This window comes from Xenopus tropicalis, chromosome 1, assembly GCF_000004195.4.
Source record: "Xenopus tropicalis strain Nigerian chromosome 1, UCB_Xtro_10.0, whole genome shotgun sequence".
Classification (NCBI taxonomy): Eukaryota; Metazoa; Chordata; class Amphibia; order Anura; family Pipidae; genus Xenopus; species Xenopus tropicalis.
In genome coordinates this window covers 151,554,223-151,576,889 of record NC_030677.2, presented here as the reverse complement: position 1 = coordinate 151,576,889, position 22,667 = coordinate 151,554,223, and the positions used below count along the sequence as shown (strand labels likewise).

At 39.5% G+C, this 22,667-nt stretch overlaps 2 protein-coding genes across 5 annotated transcripts in view; both read left to right on the top strand.

Annotated features, from left to right (window-relative positions):
• Positions 1–4,759: 4,759 nt before the first annotated feature.
• Positions 4,760–9,997, top strand: rplp0 (ribosomal protein, large, P0). 4 transcript variants are annotated; one of them, XM_012958254.3, is made up of 8 exons: positions 4,760–4,857; positions 5,838–5,944; positions 7,661–7,836; positions 7,917–8,004; positions 8,087–8,233; positions 8,391–8,576; positions 8,658–8,798; positions 9,737–9,995. In XM_012958254.3, the coding sequence occupies exons 2-8, from the start codon at positions 5,891–5,893 to the stop codon at positions 9,887–9,889; spliced, it is 945 nt and encodes a 314-aa protein (XP_012813708.1). In that variant the 5' UTR covers positions 4,760–4,857; positions 5,838–5,890; the 3' UTR covers positions 9,890–9,995.
• A 5,726-nt stretch (positions 9,998–15,723) lies between these two features.
• gcn1 (GCN1, eIF2 alpha kinase activator homolog) overlaps positions 15,724–22,667 on the top strand; it is a 39,988-nt gene continuing 33,044 nt past the window's right edge. Inside the window, exons 1-15 of the mRNA XM_012969744.3 lie at positions 15,724–15,827; positions 16,937–17,039; positions 17,382–17,445; positions 17,521–17,652; positions 17,746–17,854; positions 18,320–18,418; positions 18,500–18,634; positions 18,741–18,809; positions 18,892–19,000; positions 19,155–19,229; positions 19,354–19,482; positions 20,344–20,394; positions 21,684–21,782; positions 21,964–22,137; positions 22,283–22,435. Of these exons, the coding sequence (XP_012825198.2) occupies positions 15,810–15,827; positions 16,937–17,039; positions 17,382–17,445; positions 17,521–17,652; positions 17,746–17,854; positions 18,320–18,418; positions 18,500–18,634; positions 18,741–18,809; positions 18,892–19,000; positions 19,155–19,229; positions 19,354–19,482; positions 20,344–20,394; positions 21,684–21,782; positions 21,964–22,137; positions 22,283–22,435 (1,519 nt within the window). The 5' untranslated portion in view covers positions 15,724–15,809. The remainder of the gene's footprint in view (positions 15,828–16,936; positions 17,040–17,381; positions 17,446–17,520; positions 17,653–17,745; positions 17,855–18,319; positions 18,419–18,499; positions 18,635–18,740; positions 18,810–18,891; positions 19,001–19,154; positions 19,230–19,353; positions 19,483–20,343; positions 20,395–21,683; positions 21,783–21,963; positions 22,138–22,282; positions 22,436–22,667) is intronic.

Sequence of the window (22,667 nt, the reverse complement as noted above, 5' to 3'; positions counted from 1 at the left end):
TCAGATCCACATTCCTAAGGGGGGGGAGCTGAAGAGGGGAAAGAGGAAAGAGCTGCATGTCTCTGGCACAGGAATACAGAGACAACAAATCTTTTGACAGAGGACTCAGTGCAGCGATTCTGTGAGTGCTTATGGGTGTATTTACATAAACCTTTCTGATAAAGCTTACTTAGTTTTTACCTTTCCTTCTCCTGTAAGCTAAGCTCAGGAGAGGAGGTTAAGAGCTGAGTTTCTATGGGAAACCTCTGAGAGCTTTTTTTTTTTTTAGCCTCCCCCAATCCATGATACTGAACAATCTTTGTTTTTAGATCTTTTGAGAGTTGCTTTGAGGATCCCATGATATCACTCTTCAGAGGAGAGTCAAACAGAAGCACAACTTGCAACTGGCCACCTTAAATACCTTTTCTCATGACTGGACACACCTGCCTATGAAGTTCAAGGCTTACTGGGCTAATCCAACCAATTTGGTGTTGCCAGTAATCAGTATTGAGCAGTTACATGCATTCAAATTAGCAAAATTTACAAGGGTACCCAAATTTTTGCACAGCCAGTTTTTTACATTTAATTTCATACAACTAAATACTGTTTCACTAAAAATCTTTGTTCAGAAAGCACCCCAGTACTCAGATGTTCCTGGGAAATGAAAGACATACCACTGTTATCTTTTTTGTTGAAAGTGGAGTAAATTATTATGCAGGGTGAGAGGGGTACCCAAACTTTTTCATATGACACTATATATATATATATATATATATTTTTTTTTTATATATTTGTTTATTTTTCTTTCAGTACCATAGATAAGCCAGTGAGGGAGAGATTTGTAACTGAGGCAAAGAACAGGCTCTTGCAAAAATAAACATAAGCGAGGAATGGCCCAAGAAGTAGGGCAGAAATGTTGTACGTTATATTTTGGGCTTCTTTACCAGCGGAAGGCAACCACAGCCTTTTAGCCTTTAGCAGGGATCTGTGCCTCCAAAAATGCCCCAGTAGCTCCCCATCTTCTTTTCTGCTGATTCACTGCACATGCTTTGTGCTGCTGTCAGTTTAGGGACCGACTCAAATATATGGCATAAATAGAATATAAAATAACAATAAAAGGCTGATTAGTTCATTCAGAGTCACATTTCAGGGCATTTGCATCAGAATTAAATAATTAGCTAGCCCTGTAGCATCAGAACTGAGAATGTGCACTGTCCCAGAATGTTCCCAGATAAGGAGTTCCTGTGACAACTGTAAGGGCAGTGACACACGGGGAGATTTGTTGCCACGGGCAACTAATCTCCCCGCAATGCCATCCCACCGGCTAGAATGTAAATTGCCGTTGGGATGGCATAAGCGGCGCTGCGATTTGCCAAAGTTGCAGAAGTGGCTAATGCCACACTTAGCATATGGCGTATATTTTCGGCAAGCCGAAAATAAGCGCCATATGCTTCTACCTGTGCCTGCACCCGAATGAATGGAATACGCTCTGGTGCAGGCACATGTAGCCAAAATCCGCATAAAAAGTGAGAGAATGCAAAGACACGTGCTTTTATGCGTATTTCGGCTACATGTGCCTGCACCTGAGCGTATTCCATTCATTCGGGTGCAGGCACAGGAAGGAGCATATGGTGCGTATGATGCATATTTACGGCAAGCGTTTTTTGGCTTGCTGAATATATACGCCATAGGCATGGTGTGGCAATAGCTTAAAGACCTATATCATTACTACTATAGAGATGCTGAAACTTTAAGCCAGTGTAGTCAGTTTATTATATAAAATATGGCATGGTGCAGTGCAATCACATGGAAAGATCCAGCATATAAAAATGCAGATAAAGCTGGCCATACACGTGGCGATCCGACGATGTTTCGTACGACCATCGGTCGCACGAAACATCGTCAGATCCGCCACACACCATTCAGGGCTGAATCGGCAGGTAAGGAGGTAGAAACAATAGGATTTCTACCTCCTTCTGCCGATTCAGCTCTGAAGGGAGAATTTTGGTCAGGCGCCTTCTATGGCGCCCGATCAAAATTTTCTAACCTGGCCGATCGACGAGCCGACCGATTTCAGCAGCTTCCTGCGACATCGGTCGGCTCGCTGACATACCATACACGCACCGATTATCGTACGAAACGAGGTTTCGTACGATAATATCGGTGCGTGTATGGCCACCTTAAGAATGCTTGTTAGTAAGAGTTCTTATAAGTAGTTCATAATACTAGTTCCATTAATTAATTTGCTAATAAGTCAGTCAGTTCACTGGGGGTCAGTGGAGTTTGGCTTAAAGGATAAACCTTTAAAATAAGTTGATGTAAAATTGATGAGCGTGCTGTTCTAAGCACTTTTGCAATTTACATGCATTATTCATTTATTTTTAGTTCCAATATATAAAGGGTTAAAAGTACTGTAACCAGAAGAACATCCCTCTTTCTTTCCCCTAACAACTTCCTCCACAACATCATTGACTACCTCATGTTCAGAAAGTGACCAGCAGGTGGCACAGTTGTAACAAAATATTAACAGTAGTTTAACACTTAGGGGCAGATTTACTAATCCACGAATCCGAATCCCGAAAGGGAAAAAATTGTATTGGAAACGAAAATTTTGCGACTTTATCGTGTTTTGCGCGACTATTTCGTTGCCGTTGTGATTGTTTCGCAATAGTAAACAGCGGAAAAACCAATCCGATTTTTTCGCGGCAGCGACGGAAAAATCGCGGGACATGCGAAAAAGTTGCGATGACGACGAAAAAGTCGCAAAAATACCGATCATTACGAAAAAACGCATTCGGACACCTTCGGACCGTTCGTGGATTAGTAAATCTCCCCCTTAGTGGCATATTTATTAGAGTGTATAATTCAACATCGCTGGTAATGTTGCCCATAGCAACTAATCAGCAATTAGATTTTAACAGTCACCTACAAGTTAGAAAAAAAAAAGCAAAGATGTGATTGGTTCTTATGGGAAACATCACCAGTGACGTTGGCTTACAAGCAGTAATAAATATCTTGGAATTAAAAATTAATTGTTAATTGCAAAAGTGCTTAGAACAGCACTCTAATCAAGTTGTACACCCAAACAACTAGTCATTCCAATGCTGGCCACACACGGTAAGATTTGCTTGTCTGGTGAGGTTGCCAAACAAGATCTTTCCACCAATAGGCCTAAGGTGGGCAATATCTGAGTAATCCGATTCTTTGGCCCTTGGCCCAAATAATCGTATTACAACAACAATAGGAGCTGTCAGAGCAAGGACCCCATCAGTAAACTGAAGTGGTCCCCGATGTGACGGGAAAAATCAAACCTGCTCAATACATACCGCCTGGCAAAAAGGCAGATACTCTGGATGAGAGAATACCCCAACGTTTCAGCTCAAACGCCTTTGTCAAGGGAACTCTTGACTCTCATCCAGAGTATCTGCCTTTATTCCTTTTTGCTGGGTGGTATGTACTGATTTGTTTATTGATGGATATTGTGGGTATATTTTATAAATGTAATATTTATATCTATTATATTTATATCAACAATCTATTAAATTTTTTTTTAATTACAGTACCACCCTGGTCTGTTTTTCTGTAGTGTGAATAATTTTGCTAGCAGTGCTGGATTTAAGAACAGGGTGCCCTAAACCCCCCCCCCCCCTTAAATCACATATGGAGCAGTGGGGAGAGGACGCGTTAAAGTTTCTGCTTGTCCGGTCCCCATTGCTCTGTATAGGAACAAAATCAAAATTTCAGTGTGGCTGGGCAGCATGCCGCCCCTAAATTTGTACTGCCCTAGGCCTGGGCCTTTGTGCCCCATGGATGTTGTACCCAGCAGCCTCAAAGTAGGCACTTATTTTTGAATTCCTGGCTTGTAATGCCCAAAAGAGCCTCCTGTAGCCTGCCAGTCAAAATAGGGGCTACCAAATAGCCAATCATAGCTCTTGTTTGGTACCCCAACACTTTTTCCATTTGAACGTGACTCATGGATATAAAAAGGTTGGGGATCTCTTCCCTATATTGTCTCTAATATCTTACACAGGGCTGCATTCAGGCGGTTCCCAACATAAGTCTGATTCACAGGTTGTGAAGTTGGTAGGGTTTAATGGAGCAGTCAGAGGAATGACCATATATACATCACTGAGGAACAGGACCCACCGTCTAATTGTGGCTCCCACGAAGCCGGACCTTGCTGAGTATTACGGGCCCTATTATTTATACTGGTAGCAGCCCTGTAGATACACTAGTTACACCTTCGCAGCTCCTGCTGGCTTTCCTGTCGCTCACTCTTCCCTTGTGCCTGTCCCTGCTCCTACGTTTATAACAATCGTAAAACCCATCCTAGATGGTCATTTTGCCTGCCACCCTTCCTACTAGTTTTACCAACACATATAAAAAAGCGTATGTGGGTGATTTTTTACGTATACACTACCCACTTGTTTGAGACGGATGTCCACTGAGTCAAAATTAAGCGAATCATCTTTAAACCGCTCCTGACGCGGATATTTCACATCTCACTTAACTATAAAACTTGATTTGCACAAAAATACAGGGTAAATTATTCCAGATATCACATGTCCTAACAGAGTTCATTGTAATCCTTTTGGCAGGACACAGTTTGGCGAAGGTAATAACCGTAGGATCCGGTAGGAGCGCTGCCAAGAACTTATGGCAACCAGCAGTCATTTTGTAGGTTCCTGTAACTTTAACAGGCCGGTACCTAAAGTGTTTGACATTTATTTTAGCCAATAATAGGTGGAGCACTAGGGTCAGTAGCCAATCGGATTCTGATTTACCATCGTATTGCAATGTGATTGGCTGCTGTACTAAAATATATAAACTATCGCGAACAGGTTCGGCCTTTTCAACTTCCCGGAGCCCTAGTGTGAGGTATGGTGCTAGGCCTTATTTGTTGGCCTACACTACCATGCTGTGCTGAAAGTGTATCGGCCGTGATTATCGGTATTAGTGATAGCGGACCGCCGGCAGTCATTCGCTTAGTGGCAGTGGTTTATGGCTTCTAGGAGCGTGTGTGTCATTCGTAAGCGTGACGTTGTGCTCTGGAGTTCCCTCCATGTGCCGCTCTCGGTTATGTTACGCTACGATTTCCAGCATCATTTGTTGAATGATGTCCTACGATTGAACATACGTAGGTCGGACTTTGTCCCGTCGCTGCATCTGTGGTTTAAAGCAGTAACGCTCATCATAATATACCATAGTGAAAATACGAAGGCATTTAGCGTTCTTTTTGTGAAGCGTAGATCATATTCTCTCTCGTTATTTATAAAGCTGTAAATACAGATCTTTGGAAACATTAGACAAGGGCGTCAAAATAGTTGTATAGGGCAAACGTTGTTATGGGGCCTTTAGTGTCACTAAAAATTGCTGTAATAAATGGCGAGGCCAGTCTGTGCCCGTCAGCAGTTGTTGGTTTACAGTTCCAACATACTATGATTGGTCCTGAGATGTAGGGAGTTGTAGTCAAATTCATAGAGAGCATGGAGGTTGAACCCACTATGTTTTTTTTTTTATCAACCTTTAGCTTGTCAATAGTCCTTTTTTTTTTTTTTTTGCCTGCAATTCATTAACCCCCCCCCCCCCAAAAAAAAAGTTAATTTTGCTTGAAATGCTTTGTATTCCTTTGCAATATCTGCTAGCCTTGTTAAAGGGGATTTATAGTCGGCCCATCAAGATAAGGCATTCCTAAAAAGTATGTTTCCAGTATACGTCTGCATTGCTAGAAATAGGAATGAGTATGCGGTTGTTATGACTAGGCTCATCATTCACTGGGATCAAGGGGTGAAGAACATCTGATTGTTATCTTTACAGCATAAGTGTTTAGTGCTCTAATTCCTAAATTCTGTTTGCAGGGAATATCTAGTCTTTAAACCCTTTTGTGGCAATCCTTGGAAGCACTGACAAGATGCCCAGGGAAGACAGGGCTACCTGGAAGTCCAACTATTTCCTGAAAATCATTGTAAGTTTCTACATGCAGTTTTTTTTTTTTCATTACATGTTTAACCAATTTAACACTATCTTAAAATGTAAATGCATGTATTTGAATAGCACCCAAGCCTTAATAGTCATGACACTTGACTACATAAAAATCCAAAAAGGTCATTTCATTTTTAAGCAGTAACCTTAAAAGGAACCAATGTTGCAAACACTGGGCCAAATTGATGGTCACTCTCCGTAACAAATATAGATTAGCTTTTACCCCTGGCAGCCTACCTCTTCAAAAAAGAACATCAGGCTAGTTTTTCTTAATAGTTCTTACCCAATCCAAAGCTCTAAAGATGTTTTGTACTTTGCAGGTGTCTGTCCAAGGCACAAGCAATACCAGTATGGAAAGTTACTTTGTGAGCTGCTGAAAAGTTCCTTGGCCTTATTAATTTTTAAAAGAGAGCCAGGCTGGTGTAAAAGGTCAGATTTTAGTTACTGGGGGGGTGTGACAAATTGGAACACCAGTGTTTTAACTTTTGTTCTCCTTTTAAGAACAGGAAATATATAGTATATTGGGGAGAATGGCTTCATTTCTGATAATTAAGACTGTACAGCGCTGCGTACCCTTGTGGCGCTTTATAAATAAAGTTATACATACATACATAATTGCACGTGGTAGACCTCTAAGTTGTACAACTTTTTGCTCCCTGCCTCTCCCTAAATGAGACCCTTAATAGGCATTGATAAGAGCAGATGCTGACTTTCTTACTATATTTGCTATTTTGCTTCAGTTTTTTCCCACCTCATGTAATGTTTCTTATGCAATATGCTCACTGCAGGGGTGGTGGTAGTAAACCATAGTACAGTAGGGTCCGTTCATGATGTTTTATGATGAATTTGATGCCCAGTGTGGTGTATGGCCCCGTATTGCACATTTACCTAAAAGTCTCTGTATTTGAGGCCGACAGCCTCATAATGCATCTTAAGGCTATAGTGGTGCAAGTTTATGCTGGCCTTTACGAATTGGATCAGGCCAGCTGGAAATCATTTCCTTTAAAAATAAAAGAAAATCAGTGGTTGAAGTCTTAGGGGCACATTTACAAAAGCACGAACGCTCGAGTGTTCATGCGAACACTCTGAGCGTATTTTCGCCGATTTTTTCGTACGGCGCACGACTTTTTCGGACGTTTGCACGAAAAAATCGGAAAGGTTTTACCGCTGTATACAATTGTTCAGTACGAAAATTTTGTGACTTTCGGATCGCCAATACGATATTATCGTGAGTAATGCGATTTTTTCGTAAGTATTTTCGTGATATTTGCGATCTTAAGAAATTTTCGTTTCCAATATGATTTTTTCCCTTTCGTGATTCGGATTTGTGGATTAGTAAATGTGCCCCTTAGTGTTTATCTGTTTCATTTATTTTGCAAATAGAAAGTCATAAGCAGGATTAGTTTGTTTTTTTTTTTTAATTCATTGTCACTTGGCACCCCCCTAGTAACCACAAGTCGCAAATATTGAATTGGCATGCCCCCCCCCCCCCTAGATGTGTATATGTAGAACATTTGGGTTTTGGCCTCTGATTCAACATTAGTGACTGTGGTAAATTTTTGACTTTTCCTTGTTCTTTAATTTCTAAAGTCCCAGTTTAAACAATAGATGTGTTACTATGTTGATATCATTTGAAGAAAAAAAAATCTCCAACTCTCTTCCCACTTTATAATTACCTGTGCTGACTGTTTTGTTTTAGCAATTGCTGGATGATTATCCAAAATGCTTCATTGTGGGGGCGGACAATGTTGGTTCAAAACAAATGCAGCAGATCCGTATGTCCCTGCGTGGAAAAGCTGTGGTGCTCATGGGAAAGAACACAATGATGCGCAAGGCTATTCGTGGTCATCTGGAAAACAACCCAGCTCTGGAGAAGTGAGTGACATTGTATTTTGTGATCCTTTTGAGAAAGATCATATTTCTGTGATATTTGTAATATTTGTTTGTCTTTACAGACTTCTATCTCACATCAAGGGTAATGTGGGCTTTGTTTTCACAAAGGAAGATCTTACTGAGGTCAGAGACATGTTGCTGGCAAATAAGGTGAGAAAGGAATCCTCTAAAGCCTTCCTGAGTGCATTATTGCAAATCAGATTGTTTTAACAACTTTCACCTTCCCTGATAGGTTCCTGCCTGTGCCCGTGCAGGAGCAATAGCACCTTGCGGGGTCGTTGTGCCCGCTCAGAATACTGGATTGGGCCCTGAAAAGACCTCCTTCTTCCAGGCTTTGGGGATCACCACAAAAATCTCCAGAGGAACCATTGAAATCTTGGTTAGTGACACCTTACTGAACTTTTAACAGTCAAGTTCCCAGCAGCTGTTGGCTGTAGAAAATTTTAATGCTGAGTTGTTAGAAACTTTCCAGTTGAATTGGTTAGTTTGAGGTGACCTTAAAATGCTTTCATGTCTTGTCAAACTAATCTCTTTAGAGTGATGTGCAGCTGATCAAGACTGGAGATAAAGTGGGTGCCAGTGAAGCCACACTCTTAAACATGTTGAATATTTCCCCATTTTCTTATGGATTAATCATTCAACAAGTGTATGACAATGGCAGCATCTATAGTCCAGAGGTGCTGGATATCACTGAGGAGGCCTTGCATGTTCGCTTCCTTGAGGTAAGAACTTTGTTTGAAATGTCAGCTGTTTGGTATTGTGTTTAAATCTGCAACTACAATCTTTTAATTTTGTCTTTCTAGGGTGTTCGTAATGTTGCCAGTGTCTGTCTTCAGATTGGTTATCCCACCGTGGCCTCTGTGCCTCACTCAGTCATCAATGGATACAAGCGTGTCCTTGCCATTGCAGTTGAAACAGACTACAGCTTCCCCCTGGCCGACAAGGTGAGAACAGATTAGAAAATAAGGTTCTTACTTCAACACATTCTGCTACAGCATGCGGATATGTAGTTGTAAATCATGTTTTTTAAATAAGTGACCACTGATTAAAGGCTATGCCAGTTTATATGCCACCTACAGTAGATTGCACAGTGCTGAGGTAGATTCTATTTTCCTAGGTTTATCCAGAAACACTAGTCTGACGGTTAATACTACAAGACTAAAATAACTTTTAATTGTGTCTTCCGGCTTACAATAATTTAACCAATATAAAAAGACCCAAAAATGAATCAAAATCAATGTTTGCTAGTCTTTATGAGAGCTTTTGTGGTTAAAATGAGCTCAAATATGGTCTACTGGATGAATAAGTAGTACTGTTGAGTTCTGTCCACCCTTGCTTTTACAAACTTGGTAGTGATCGCTGCAATCCGTATTACAGCTAATTGATTTATAGGCAAAAAAAAAATCTGATATACAGGGATGTGTTGTACTGCCATAGAATTAATTTATATGTTTGTAGGCTTGGTTTTAAAATGTCTTATTTCCTAACAATGCTTAAAGGAGGAGGAGATTCAAAATGTTAGGTACTCCCCATTAATTGTAATCGCTTACTGAAACTTCCAGATGGTGCTTCTGTTAGTAGAAAACTGCACGTACGGGGTGTATGCAAGCGAGCGTTCTCTTCCTTCACCTATGTGCAGTAGAGTGAAAAGCCAAACTAAAGAAGGAAGAGGATCACTTTCCTGCACTTACCCTGGGCTGGTGCAGTTTTCTTCTAATAGGAGCACCGTCCAGGGGGTTTAGGGAAGCGATCACAATCACTGGGGGGATGCTTAACATCTGAATCTCATAAAAAGCACATTTTAATTACCATTGCCCTCTACAGTGTTTTAGATACTTAAACTGCTAATCTTCAATAAATGATCAACTTGCATTCTTTGTAGGTCAAGGCATTCCTGGCAGATCCATCAGCCTTTGTTGTTGCTGCTCCCGCTGCTGACGTGGCTGCTGCTCCTGCTGCTGCTCCTGCTAAGGAGGAAAAGCAAGAAGAGTCTGAGGAATCTGATGATGATATGGGATTTGGTCTCTTTGACTAAACCTTGATTGTTCCAAGTTCATAATTAAAGACTTTTACAGTCTCTACTTTTGCTTTCAGTTCTTCACACCTACTGTTAACTGAGAAATAAAAGCAAAATTTATGAATCTCCACATCCCTTTTAAGTTACAGATGAGGCTAAGCCTTGCCTACATGGGACACAACTTGTTGATGGAGTGGATGCTGTTGTCAGAATATCTAGCATGCTCATCACACAAATTTATTTTCATGGGAAACGTCACTTCTACCAGCATACAGGGTGGTCATATTGCTAGATCTAAATAAGCCTTTTTTATTTTTTGTAAGTGTCAACCCAGTAAGCCATTATGTTCTTTGGAGGGTGTAAAATTCCTAGTTTCCTTGGTAAAAAGTAGCAGATCTTAAGGGTTGATATTTAATTTTTTGACATATTACCTAAAGCTTTTTGTTTACCATCACTCCTTACAGCACTAACCTTCGTGGGTGAAACAAAAAACTATTAACAAGAGCTAGTCCCTGCAAAGGGCTGCAGTAACATTGCTTTAGAACTCCATTTCACTTAGTTGTTGGAAATATAACTTTAGTATCCCTGAAAAGTGCTGTTCTTCAATCCCTGCTACAGGGATGCATGTAAAAAATATTTTTTGTGAATGTACACTGCTAAATATGCCTTGGGGCTGAGAGAATTTAATGGAGGGAACGACATAAGCTATGACCGTTTCCAGTTTAAAAGGGTTGTTACTGTGTCTGTATAAATGTGTCCCTAGCTCACTGCTACTTAATTTTTACACTATGTCTCCTTTAAGTTGTGGTAAAGCTAAGAATGTGGCAGTGAATTATATACCTAAATATAGAAAGAATGTGCTGAGAAGTAGTCCTGCCAATCACTTCCTGTTGCATCTGCACTGTAGGATAGGAACCAATGAGCAGCTAGGCTGACCTGATAAGGAACTGAAGTCTGTCTGCTTGTGTGACTACAGAGCTGTGATTGGCTATCCTCCTCCTACTGTGCTTCTAGCAGGGACTGTTAGGATATGCCCACCCTTAATTTGAAACAGACAGTGACTGGGGAGTATCCATAGGAAGTGCCAATAATTAATTATTAGTATAAACTAAAACCAGCAGTGTATGCTATTCGTTAATGCTTTCAATACAGGAGGGGTTTTAGTTATGCTATATGTCTCTTTTAAAGAGCAGGGATGTTGTAATGGATGTAAAACTTGGGGTGGGGAGTAGGGAAAGTACACCGATAGGCCAAGGCACGGTTTACATTTAAAGGTGTTGTCCACCTTAAAGGAGAATGCAAGTCAAAATTTAAAAAGCATACTGCCCAATAATCCTATTGTTTAGTAAAAATGCCACACTTTTGACTCACCTAATAAATATTTACTCACACTTACTTCACATTTTCTGAACAGGCAGCCATCTTTAAAAAGGTATTCTCCCTTCCTTTCCCTACTTGCTTCATACTTCATGTGTGTTTCATTCCCTCCCCTCTGCAAGATCCGCTTCTGATTGGCTGGTGGGCATGTGTAGCTCAGAACAGGAGACAGGATCAAGTTACACACATGCTCAGAGAATAGGAAGGCTGCTGCTGGCAGCCTACAGGAAGGGGAGAGAGATTTCAATGATGTCACTGTAGCCTTCACACTGCTGTAGGCTGCCAGCACCATATCTCAGAGAAGAAAGCAGGGATCTGGGAATTTAGATATGCAGTAAGTACTTAAAAAGAATGCCTTTAGGCTTACTTTTAATTGATATTAACCTTTCCTTGTCCTTTAAAATTAACATTTGGTATGATGTAGAGCTTTTTATTGTGATGCAAACTGTAATTGGCATTTTTGTTCAACAGCCCTCCAGTTTGGAATTTCAGCAGATATCTGGTTGCTAGGGTTTCAGTTACCCTAACAACCAGGCAGTGGTTTAAATGAGGAACTGGAATATGATAGGAGAGGGGCTGAATAGAAATAAAATTGTAGGCTCACGGTGCAACCGTTTTTGGCTGCTGGGGTCAGTGACCCCTTTAAAAGCTTGAAAGAGTCGGAAGAAAAAGGTAAATAATAAAAAAAACTATAAGAAATAAAAACCAATTGGAAAGTTGCTAAGAATTTTCCATACTGTAACATGCTAAAAGTTAACTAAAAGGTAAACCACACCTGTAACAGTTCACTCAGTATTCCAACAGTAGGATACCTGTGGTGGCTATGAATCTGGTAGCAGAGAGGTGCTTCAGGCACTCTCCACAACTAAGCAGCTTGCACAGAATACTTTTCTGGACATCACAGCAGCTTGAATACCAGGACAACTACTGAGATTGTGAGTCTTCTAAATGGAAAGCCTATGGAATGCATCCCATTTTGGAGATCCTTAACATGACTTAAATTTAGCCTTCTGTATACAGTTCTGATGGTGATCTTGCCTTTTTTAGCAGAATTGTTGGTATTAGGCTTCAGAGTTGTGTAATTATTTGTTTGGGTTGTGGTTATCTTTAATATTTTCAGATTTTGACCGTAACCTACTCCTATAGGAACAGTATTTTTAAGTAATTCAAATATAATGTACTCTCACCCTGCATTGGTAAAAGTGGTGTGTTTACTTTAGGAACTCTACTATAGTTTATATAAATAGGCCACTGTGTAGCTGTGGGGGCAGCCATTGAAGCTGGTAAAAAGGCACAGGTTTAGCAATGCCCAACTTAGAATTCTACTATCTTGCAGCACAGGCAGTACATGCTTCAAACTGGAAAACATTTGACACTGAAAACCCGGCTTCTCTACTAGAAGCAATGTATTTTGGCTCCATTGAATCCTTACACCATGCTCTATATAGACCAAGCAAATGTCTACCCCCCCTAATACCTCTTTTAAATGCCACCAAAAAAACCTGGGACATGTTGTATAAAACCTCCAACATAAAAAACTCAGTCTCACCTGATACACCTCTGTGGCACAATACCCTTCTTAAAAACTTTGCAACTTTTGGAAAAGGCGCTACATGGGCAAGAGCAGGGGTCAAACAACTCCACCACTTACTACACTCAGGATCCCTAAAAACCTGCGAGCAGTTCCAGGAACTTCCTGCCCTGGCGGACCTGTCGGTGCTCAGTTACATGCAAATATGACACCTCTTCCTTACACAATTTCAGCAAGATACCCACCCTACACAATACACGACAGTAGAAAACTTAATCTCCAGACAAGCTTAAAACCCTCTCCAAAACATATGCAGCAATCACATCTCACAAATATGACCCTAGACCCAGAGTCAAACTCAAATGGGAAACAAGTGGCCTCCACCTAGACCCAGATGACTGGGAAGAGGTGATAGACAATCTCTATTCCCCATTAATAAGCACAAGAGACAAACTAATTCAATTCAAAATTATACACCAAACATACGTAACACCTAAGAAACTACACCAGATGGGTCGCTTGGAACACTCCTGATGCCTTCGCTGCAATGAACCTGATGCTGATTATATGCACTTGCTTTGGAATTGCCCAGACATCCAGAGATTCTGGCAACAAGTCATGCGCTTCCTAGCAGACGAACTTTCCTTACCTCAAGTTTTAAATCCAATCACATGCTTGCTGGGCCTGGTGGACTCCCTACTACCAAAGACAGCCTCGAGATCACTTATGAGAGCTCTGCTATTCTATGCAAAAAAAACTGTGGCCTTACACTGGATGGGTCCCCTACCTCCTACTTTAAATAAATGGATAAAGCTGATTAACTCACAACTGGAACTCTACAGGTTAACATATCTAGCCAGGGGATGCCCACTAAAGTTCGAGAAGATTTGGAACCCATGGTTGGAGTCTCCAGCAACAACTGTCTAAGGCTGATGCCACACCAGGCTTTGCACTCTCTTGCGTTTTCATGCGTATATCGGCTACATGTGCCTGCACCCGAGCGTATCTCATTCATTCGGGTGCAGGCACAAGTAGCAGGCGTAGGGCTGAATTTTCGGCAAGCGTTTTTCCACTTGCCGAAAAAATCAGCCCTACGCCTGGTGTGGCATCAGCCTAAAGCACCACAACACGCTCTCCATTCCCTACTTCCCCTCCTCTCTTCCCTCCTTCTCTCTTTCTTCCTTCTATCAATTCTTTTGTTTATAAAAAACTCAATAAAAGTTGACTATTAAAAAAAAAAAGGCACAGGTTACAAAGCAGATAACAGATGCCTTTTCTCTTTTTCTATGACTGCCCCAATGGCTACACAGCAGGGCAGCTATATAAACTGTAGTAGTCTTTCTGCAGCAAACATACAACATTTAGGGTGAAGACACACCGGGCTACAAGTAGCAGCTTCTTTTTCAAGGCTACTAAACTCCAGAAAATACCCTGCCATAGATAATATTAAGAATTGCCTCTGCTAAAACACACAAAGACAATTATCAGTAAAGGATCAGCATTGTCTTTTTTAGGGCATTGTCGCCCTCCCTGCAATGCAATTCCACCGGCTAGAATGTAAATTGCTGGTGAGATGGCATACACGGTACTGCGAAGTTGCCTTGGGATGGCATTGTGTGGAGATTAGTTGCCCACGTCAACAAAGATGTCACTGCCCTTATTAGCCATGACAAGTACCTGCTACTAGTAGCTCTGTGTGTTTTCATTCTTACCAGTCAAGGGCAACCGTACATTATAGTATTATTTTATACATTTTAATTTTTTTGTGTTACTGTTCCTTTATGTTGCTAAATTATCTAAACTGCAGGGGCCTCAATATTTTTTTACCAGTGAGCTATTTTCAAATGTACAAAAGTGTTTTGGAGAACAACACAAGGTTGAAAGGGATACTAATGATTGGCAAATAAAAGCTGTGATTAGCTGTTTATTAGCCACAGGTAACTGTTTGGCAGTATATTTGGAAGCTTGTTTCTAAAGCTGGCCATACACGGGCAGATCCGCTCGCTTGGCGACATCGCCAAGCGAGCGGATCTTCACCCGATATCCCCACCTACGGGGGGTGATATCGGGGAGGCATGTAGGCGAAACTATCGAATTCTGCACGCGGCAGCTCGTTGATGCGGTCCCCGATCCGACTGGATTTTCTAATCTGGTCGATCGATATCTGGCCAATTTCAGGCCAGATATCGGTCGGCCAGGCCCCTCGGTTCTGCCCCTACACAGGCCGATAAGCTGCCGAATCGGTCCAAGGGACCAATATCGGCAGCTATAATCGGCCCGTGTATGGGGACCTTAAGTCAGGATATTTAAAAGCACCTTCTTTGAGGCCACTGGTAGCAACATTTAAGGTGGTGGGTAAGTAGCATAATACTCAGGAGCCACTGCTTGGGGATCAATGCTATAGATCATATATCAAAGTGAAATCTCATTTATAAGAGTACTGATACTCTTCTAGACGTAGGACCAGGAGCTACATGTTGGCCCATTACCACAGCAACTAGGAGAGATTCTTTAAAAACTTTCACCAACAGCAAAACAGATCTTAGCTCATCATTCAGAACTGTATCCGCTTCTTGTATATTTGTAACATTCTTTCCGATGTAATAATGTACAAGCTAAAGTATAGTAAATCAAGAAGCGTTGCGAGCAATGCAATTCCATAGAATGCAAATGACTGCCTAGCACGAGTGGAAGGTCTTCTTTGCAGATGATACTCAATCAGTAATTACTAATTTTATTACGTTGCTTTATGTGCACAGATGTGTTGCCTGTATCTAGACACAAATTGTTGGTCACCATATACCCTCTTGCTCAGGCTTTTAAACTTTTGTACTCAGCGCTAAAGGCGCCACAGAAAGGCGAGCAACAAACACTACATATCATTTTATAGCGTTAAACTATACACTTCCTCCTGCACAAGAATCACGAAGCAACAGGAAATGACGCGCACACAGCCGAAAAACCAAAGATTTTTCACTGCTGAAGGAACGGAAATACGTCATAAGTGCTTCCTGGGTTGAAGCCGGTAAGATGGCGGCGGACACGCAGGTTAGTGTGCCATATTTGCAGTAACGGGGTTCGACTGTATTATTGTTATAGTTGGCAGCTCTTTACAAAAATTTTACACGTTCTGTGTTTTTTTTGCCCTTGTAATATATGTGGAGGGCTTTGTTACGTACAGATGAGAAAGTAGATAAATTAGTTTTGTACGTGTTATAATTCATAACTAAAATGGATATCTGGCTTCTCGTGTGATATGGTTGTTTCATTTTATCTTCTTCGGAGAGGCCGTATGGACTAAAAAGATGCAGGGGCAAAATAAAAGCAAACAAATATAAAGTCTGGTCTTTGATCTTTTTCTAATGCAAGCATACATTTCAGTCTTATATAAAATAATTTAGAAAACCTATTTCCTACCTCAGAGATGCCATACATGGTTGTGCAGTACTGACTGATTAGATCTGTGTAGTACATTGCTTAGACATGTAAATTCAATGTAAAAATAAATGTCAAAGTTAAGGGGTTTTATAGCAGTATAGGCACATGTATTTGATGTATCATAAGGCTTACCAGATGGCTAGCTGTTAAAAGTTTTTCTGCTTTTCAACAAAATGTGCTTGTTTCAACTCATGCTACACATATCTACATATATGGTATGCATGGATTTCTTTGTTTTGGTCGTGATTTGCTACTCTTGGGGTCACTAACACCATCTTACTGTCATCTTACAAAAGAAATAAGATCAAGCAGACATTATCACAAATATTCACTGAATTGGGTGTTTTAAAATGCAAGAAATAGTAAATTTAAATAGTTACAGTGCGATTCCATCAGTATAGCATTTGACAGCATGGTATAGCGTCTTTCTTCGATACGCTGTTTGTTTGGCCTTACTAAGCAATTATTACAATGAATAAGTGTTTCAGAATTTTCAGTTAAATTTGGACACTTGATTAAAACTAAGATCAATACAAGAGACTTGAATTCTCAGATATTTTGCTGCCTCTGTTTACTATTTATGATATAGATTTGATCAAACTATTTGCGCCATGGTTACCTGTACTATACTATCAAAGGCAGTATGATAAAGTGCCAATGGTTAGATTTGAAATTCCTGATAAATGTCGCACACAAATGTCATTTCTGTGCATTCTTAGGTACAAGACACGCTGAAAAAATTTGCTGCAAAAGTGACAACATCCAGTGTTAAGGAGCGCAAAGAAATCCTAAGTGAACTAAAGACTTGCATTTCAGGAAAAGGTGAGTATTTTATCTAATGTTATTAGATACTGACATTTTATCAAATCCTTTTGCATAACCTGAAACACAATAAATAAATTCATGTGCTTAAAATGTAATTGGTTTAAAATTCTAGTCTCTGCTTATGCCACTGGACATGGAAGTTTTAACTACTAAGTTAATATCTGGGGATTTATTGTAGGCAGTAATGCCATTGGTTGCTGCTCATCTGTTAAATGCACAAGTAATAAGTAATCATTGATTATTTGCTATGTATTTTTTTCTTATGTATAATTATTGCATTTTCTTTTTAGGTATTTTTTTTATTGTATGTAATTCTTTTTTTTTTTCCCTTGCGAACAGATCTGCCTGAGGCAGCAGTTAAGGGTCTATGTAAGCTGTTTTGTTTAACTCTGCACCGTTATAGGTGAGTATGCACATAACTGTTTTGAAGTGTTTCAACTGAGCTTTGTAATTTTACAATTATCATTTGACTCTGCAGAGATGCAGCCTCTCGAAGAGCTTTGCAGTCTGCTGTCCAGCAGTTGTTGGAATCTCAGCCAGAAGTAACAACTAAAAACTTATTGCAGTCACTACAGTCTTTTGGATTTGGAGCCCGGAATGCAGAGCCTAGGTAAGCACAATTCTTCATGTATGTGCTCTGTAACATGGTTAAGCCACAGTGCTGGTTACAACCTATGATTGTTTGCAATTTCTGTTTTTGCAGTAAGAGCACTGGATCAGCTGCAGCTTTGGCATTATCCTGGACATATGTGGTTGTCAGGGTTGCATTTGCCAATAAGGAGAGGCAACAGGGGGAAACATGGAAGAAACTGGTATGCATTGTGTGTGCAACTCATATATTATTAGGGGACACCTTAATGCTTTTAATACGGAAATTGCTGGCCTTATTCAACAGAAGCAGACAAAGGGACTACCTTGTGCAGCACAGTTATGCCACCGAACAAGACATTCTGAGAGTAACAAAGGGACCATGATTATTTTTCTTTCATTACTTCTGTTTATGCTTTTGCAATCTTGCCCATTAGTGTTGCCATATCACAGATATTGGTTAAGTGTGTTTTTTGTAGACAATGTGAGCTGTGGCTTTCATCACAATGATTACATGGTATGGTATATTTTTAGTGAATACTGTACATTTAGGCTTTATTTTTTTTTACCAACTTAGTTATAATGGGGAACATCTGTATTCTATTTTTATCTCAATGTCGCAATTATGTTCCTGTAAACACTCAACATGAAGCACTGGTTATATTGATGTGATTCTTTTTTAATATCAGGTGGAATGTCAGTCATTTTTGTTGATGGAGATACTTGGAGGCTTGCACAAACATGCTGTTGATGGGTCAGTGAGGAAGATGAACAATTTGTGGAAGGAGGTTTGTGATAGCTGTGCTGTCTATCTTTATTATTTTCTGTGCTTAAATTATTACAGTGTTAATTTGCTCTGATATTTCCAGAATTCTGGTCTTGTTGAAAGGCATCTGGACACAGTTCTCAGCCTGGAGCCCAACCAGTACTTAGCTGGTATTCTTGGTCTTGCCGTACAGTTCTGCATGAAGCAGAAGGAGATGGAAGTGCTTAATAAATGCAGGGTATGTTTTGAGCACAAACCCAGATTATATAACTGACTGCAAAGTGGCTGTTTCGTCTAGTTCTTTCTGTTTTTCATAAACAGTTGTGTGCTTATTGTTATTTCAGAACAACCTTTTAGATTTCTACGTAAAGACCATTCTTATGAGTAAAGGAAAACCTCCGAAATACGTGCTTGTGAGTCCAGTTATCTTTTGGTTTACAATGTTGATGGTCCTGTCTCAGTACTGTTGGATGACATCTTTAATTTTTATTTCAGGATAGCTGTGTTCCATTACTGCAGCCTCTTTCTCACTCAGAGTTTAAAGAACAGGTGTTACCTGTGTTACAGAAGTCTCTTCTTCGCAGTCCTGAAAATGTGATTGATAGTGAGTGATGTTTTATCTTTTGGTTAAGATATCTAGTTATGGTTGATATAATTAGCTTCCCTTTAGTGTTTGGTAACTGTTAAACATAGTATGGTGTTCCAAAGAAATGTTTTTTTTTTACTGTTTGTTTAATTTTACTACTTTTATTTTGCAGCCATTTCTTCCTTATTTTCATCTGTTAACCTTGATCTTAGCCAGTATGCTGAGGAACTAGGCAAAGGTCTTGCAGGTGTGTTGTGGCTCTACATTTTTATGTGACATATCCTCTTGCGTTTCTTTTTAAACTAAATGCTCTACATCTGATAACATTTTCTGTCACCTTTTTATTTTTTATTAATCTTTTCCTTTTAAAGGTCAATTAAAATCAAACAACACTCAGCTGATGGATGGTGCTGTTGTTGCCCTTCAGAACCTTGCACATCAGTGCAGTGACCCAGCAGCAGTAGAAACCATGGGAAAACACTTATTTGCAATTTTAGGAGGTGAGGCTTTGGTATAACTTAATCCAGTGCTGTCAAACTTCTGTGGTGCCAAGGGCCGGAATTTCTCTAGAAAACATAGTGGAGGGTCGCTAATGAAAGCCAGTTTTGACCACTCCCCTTTTTTTTTTTAAACTGCACCCACTCTAAACCACACCCATATTATCACAATGTTGGTAGCGCATCAAAAACTCAAATGCTTGGTCCTCACTTTGGGGATATCAACCATCATTCAAATGTGAAAGAATTATATTATGTCATATTAAAGGAACAGTAACACCAAAAAATGAAAGTGTTTTAAAGTAATTAAAATATAATGTACTGTTGCCCTGCACTGGTAAAACTGGTAAGTTTGCAACAGAAACGCTACTATAGTTTATATAAATGAGCTGCTATGTCAATACGGAGGCAGCCATTGAAGCTGGGAAAAAGGAGAAAAGGCACAGGCACACAGCAGATAACAGATAAGCTTTGTAGAATATAATGGGGTTTTATCTGTTATCTGCTAAGTAACCTGTGCCTTTTCTCCTGTAAATGGCTGCCCCCGTGGCTACACAGAGGCTTTATTATATAAACTATAGTAGTCTTTCTAAGGAAAACACACCAGTTGTACCAGTACAGGGCAGCATTATATTATATAGTAATTACTTTTATACACTTTCATTTTTTGGTGTTACTGTCCCTTTAAGACACACCCTTACATCCATATGCCTTCTCAATGGTAATGGTAAACCATCAAAGCAGCCAGACAGGTGGGGGGGCCACACAGAGGGGGGTCGCGGGCCGCCAGTTGGACAACACTGACTTAATCTATTAGAACTGTTCCTACTAGACCTACAGTATGACATTATGTTCCTTTTTCAGGGTCTGAGGGAAAACTGACAGCTGTGGCCCAAAAGATGAGTGTACTCTCAGGTGAAAAATGTGTTTACTGATATTTAAGCTTAGGTTCCTCGTTCTAGCGGTTTTAATTTCCAAATAGCACACAGTTCTGATGCCTTTCATATTTGTTCTCTGATCCTCTTCACTAGTTAACAAGGATAAAAATGCTTCAATTCTTAGAGCAGTTCTTAGAAATATCATATTACAATCATTTAAACTGACTGTTTTTGTTGTAGTTGGTATGTTCCAATACTAATTTATTCTATAGTTTTTACTTCTCTAAGTTTTAGAACCCTTGTATTCTGCTCATCTAAGAGCCTGATGTGTTCTGTGTGAATCCTAGTGAATAATGCGTAGAAAGCTGCACAACAGAAATCAAGAGTGTTGTAAAGGTTAATTGTTTGAGTTTTCAGTCCATCACTCTGATATATAGCAATCTACTTGCAAAGAAACAGACTCTTTTCCCCACAAGTCTATTGCATTGACTCTTATGAGATTAACTATTGAAATAGGGAATCCAAATGTTTTCCTAGCAATTTTATATGTTTTTCTTGCTGTCAGGAGTATGTTTCAAGAATTGATACATTTATCAAATCTTTTACTGCTATGGTCAATGTCAGTTCCTCAGAATGTGTTTGACTGTTTATTTCCATTCAGTGCTATGGGGGTTTCAGTTTACTTACAGGACACCAGAAATAAAGATTACATTTTTTCAATTGCTTTCATATTTTTATTTTTAACCGTTTTTCTAATAATTAAGTTTTAAAGTTTTGTCTCTCTAGAGCAACTCAGGGATATATGTTACTGGCTATTAACTGTTCTAATTTGATACATTTGTTTTTTTATCTTTTGCCCTGCTGAGTTGATAAGTTTCAGTAAAGGCAGTTATAATTTGATGAAATAGTTGCTAACATTCTATAGATGGAATGTTTCAACTAATGTAGCAATTCTAATAGTTCAATTTGCACCTGGGTTACCGAGCTGCAATATTAAAGCATCAGACTAAGAAACATTAGGGTTTAAAATTACATTTTAGAAAAATGGCTAAAATAAAAAATGGAATGATTTAAAAAAAAGTCTTCATATCTGGTTTGCTCTCTAAAAAAAAAACTGCAAAAAAGTGTTTGAAAGGTGGACATTACCATTAAATCTTAGTTGCAGGGTTATGTTGTAGCACCCCGCCTATCCTCCCTTGTGTGCACACGTAAAATATGTGTGTGTAATATATATATATATATATATATATATATATATATATATATATATATATATATATATATATAACTCGTCATTTTATTAAACTTTCTGCATTCATTTTTCAGGCATTGGCAGTCTCAGTCACCATGTAGTATCTGGAAACTCCTGTCAAGAACTGAGTAGGACCATTTCAGAACTATTCATCCCCTTCCTTCAGCAAGAAGGTTAGAAAATACACTATGATTTTTAAGCAAGTAAAGTAATACTTATGTAATTATCTATGGATGAATTGATTTTGCATTGTAATGCAATATGCGTAAACTCAACACTTTAACATTCAGTTGTTTTTAGTTATTAGAGACTTTAAAATCTTATTTACTCTGTGGTTGTTTTTATGTTTTCTAGTTCATGAGGGAACCTTGATACATGCCATAGCCATACTGACTCTGTGGTGTCAGAAGTTCAACACAGATGTTCCTAAGAAGCTTGTTGAATGGTTTCAGAAAGCTTTAGTTCTAAAGACCAGCACCACTGGAGTAAGGCATTCGTACCTTCAGTGTATGCTTGTGTCGTTCCGGGGTGAGTAAAAGCTGAAATCTGCTTTTTGCCATATGGTAAAATTATTTAGAAGTATTCATAAAAATATCTTCCCCTTTAGGTTTTTACTATACAAAGGGAATTTGACTAAGATATTGCACATGCATTCATGTTGTGCTTTTTTCAGGTGATACTCTGCAGCAGGCTTCGGAACTGTTACCTTTGTTGATTCAAACTGTGGAGAAAGCTTCATCACAAACCTCTCAGATAAATGTGTTGGCAGAAGGGTTGGCAGCAGCTGTCCTTATCTGCAGGCTGTCTGTAGTTGAGACCAAGCATGGTGAGCTTTTATGCCATAAATCATGGGTTATTTAGCGTTGAACTGATTTAAGGTATCGCTGGAAAATTGGAAAGAATTGCAATGTTACCTCATATGTTGTGTTTCCTCATATAGATTATTGTGAAGCATACCTAGGATATTCTTCATATTTATGGCCATTGCAGGATAATAATTTCTAGCAAATTATAGCATATCATTGTACATCATGAACAAAGCATCTATGCAACTTATA

What these genes read in the sequence shown, in the direction of transcription:
- rplp0 (XM_012958250.3), top strand. Translation starts at nt 7,684, where the DNA reads ATGCTTCATTGTGGGGGCGGACAATGTTGGTTCAAAACAAATGCAGCA. An exon ending in GAGGAACCATTGAAATCTTG is followed by an intron (nt 8,234 to 8,390) that starts GTTAGTGACACC and finishes TAATCTCTTTAG; the next exon opens with AGTGATGTGCAGCTGATCAA. An exon ending in TGCATGTTCGCTTCCTTGAG is followed by an intron (nt 8,577 to 8,657) that starts GTAAGAACTTTG and finishes TTGTCTTTCTAG; the next exon opens with GGTGTTCGTAATGTTGCCAG.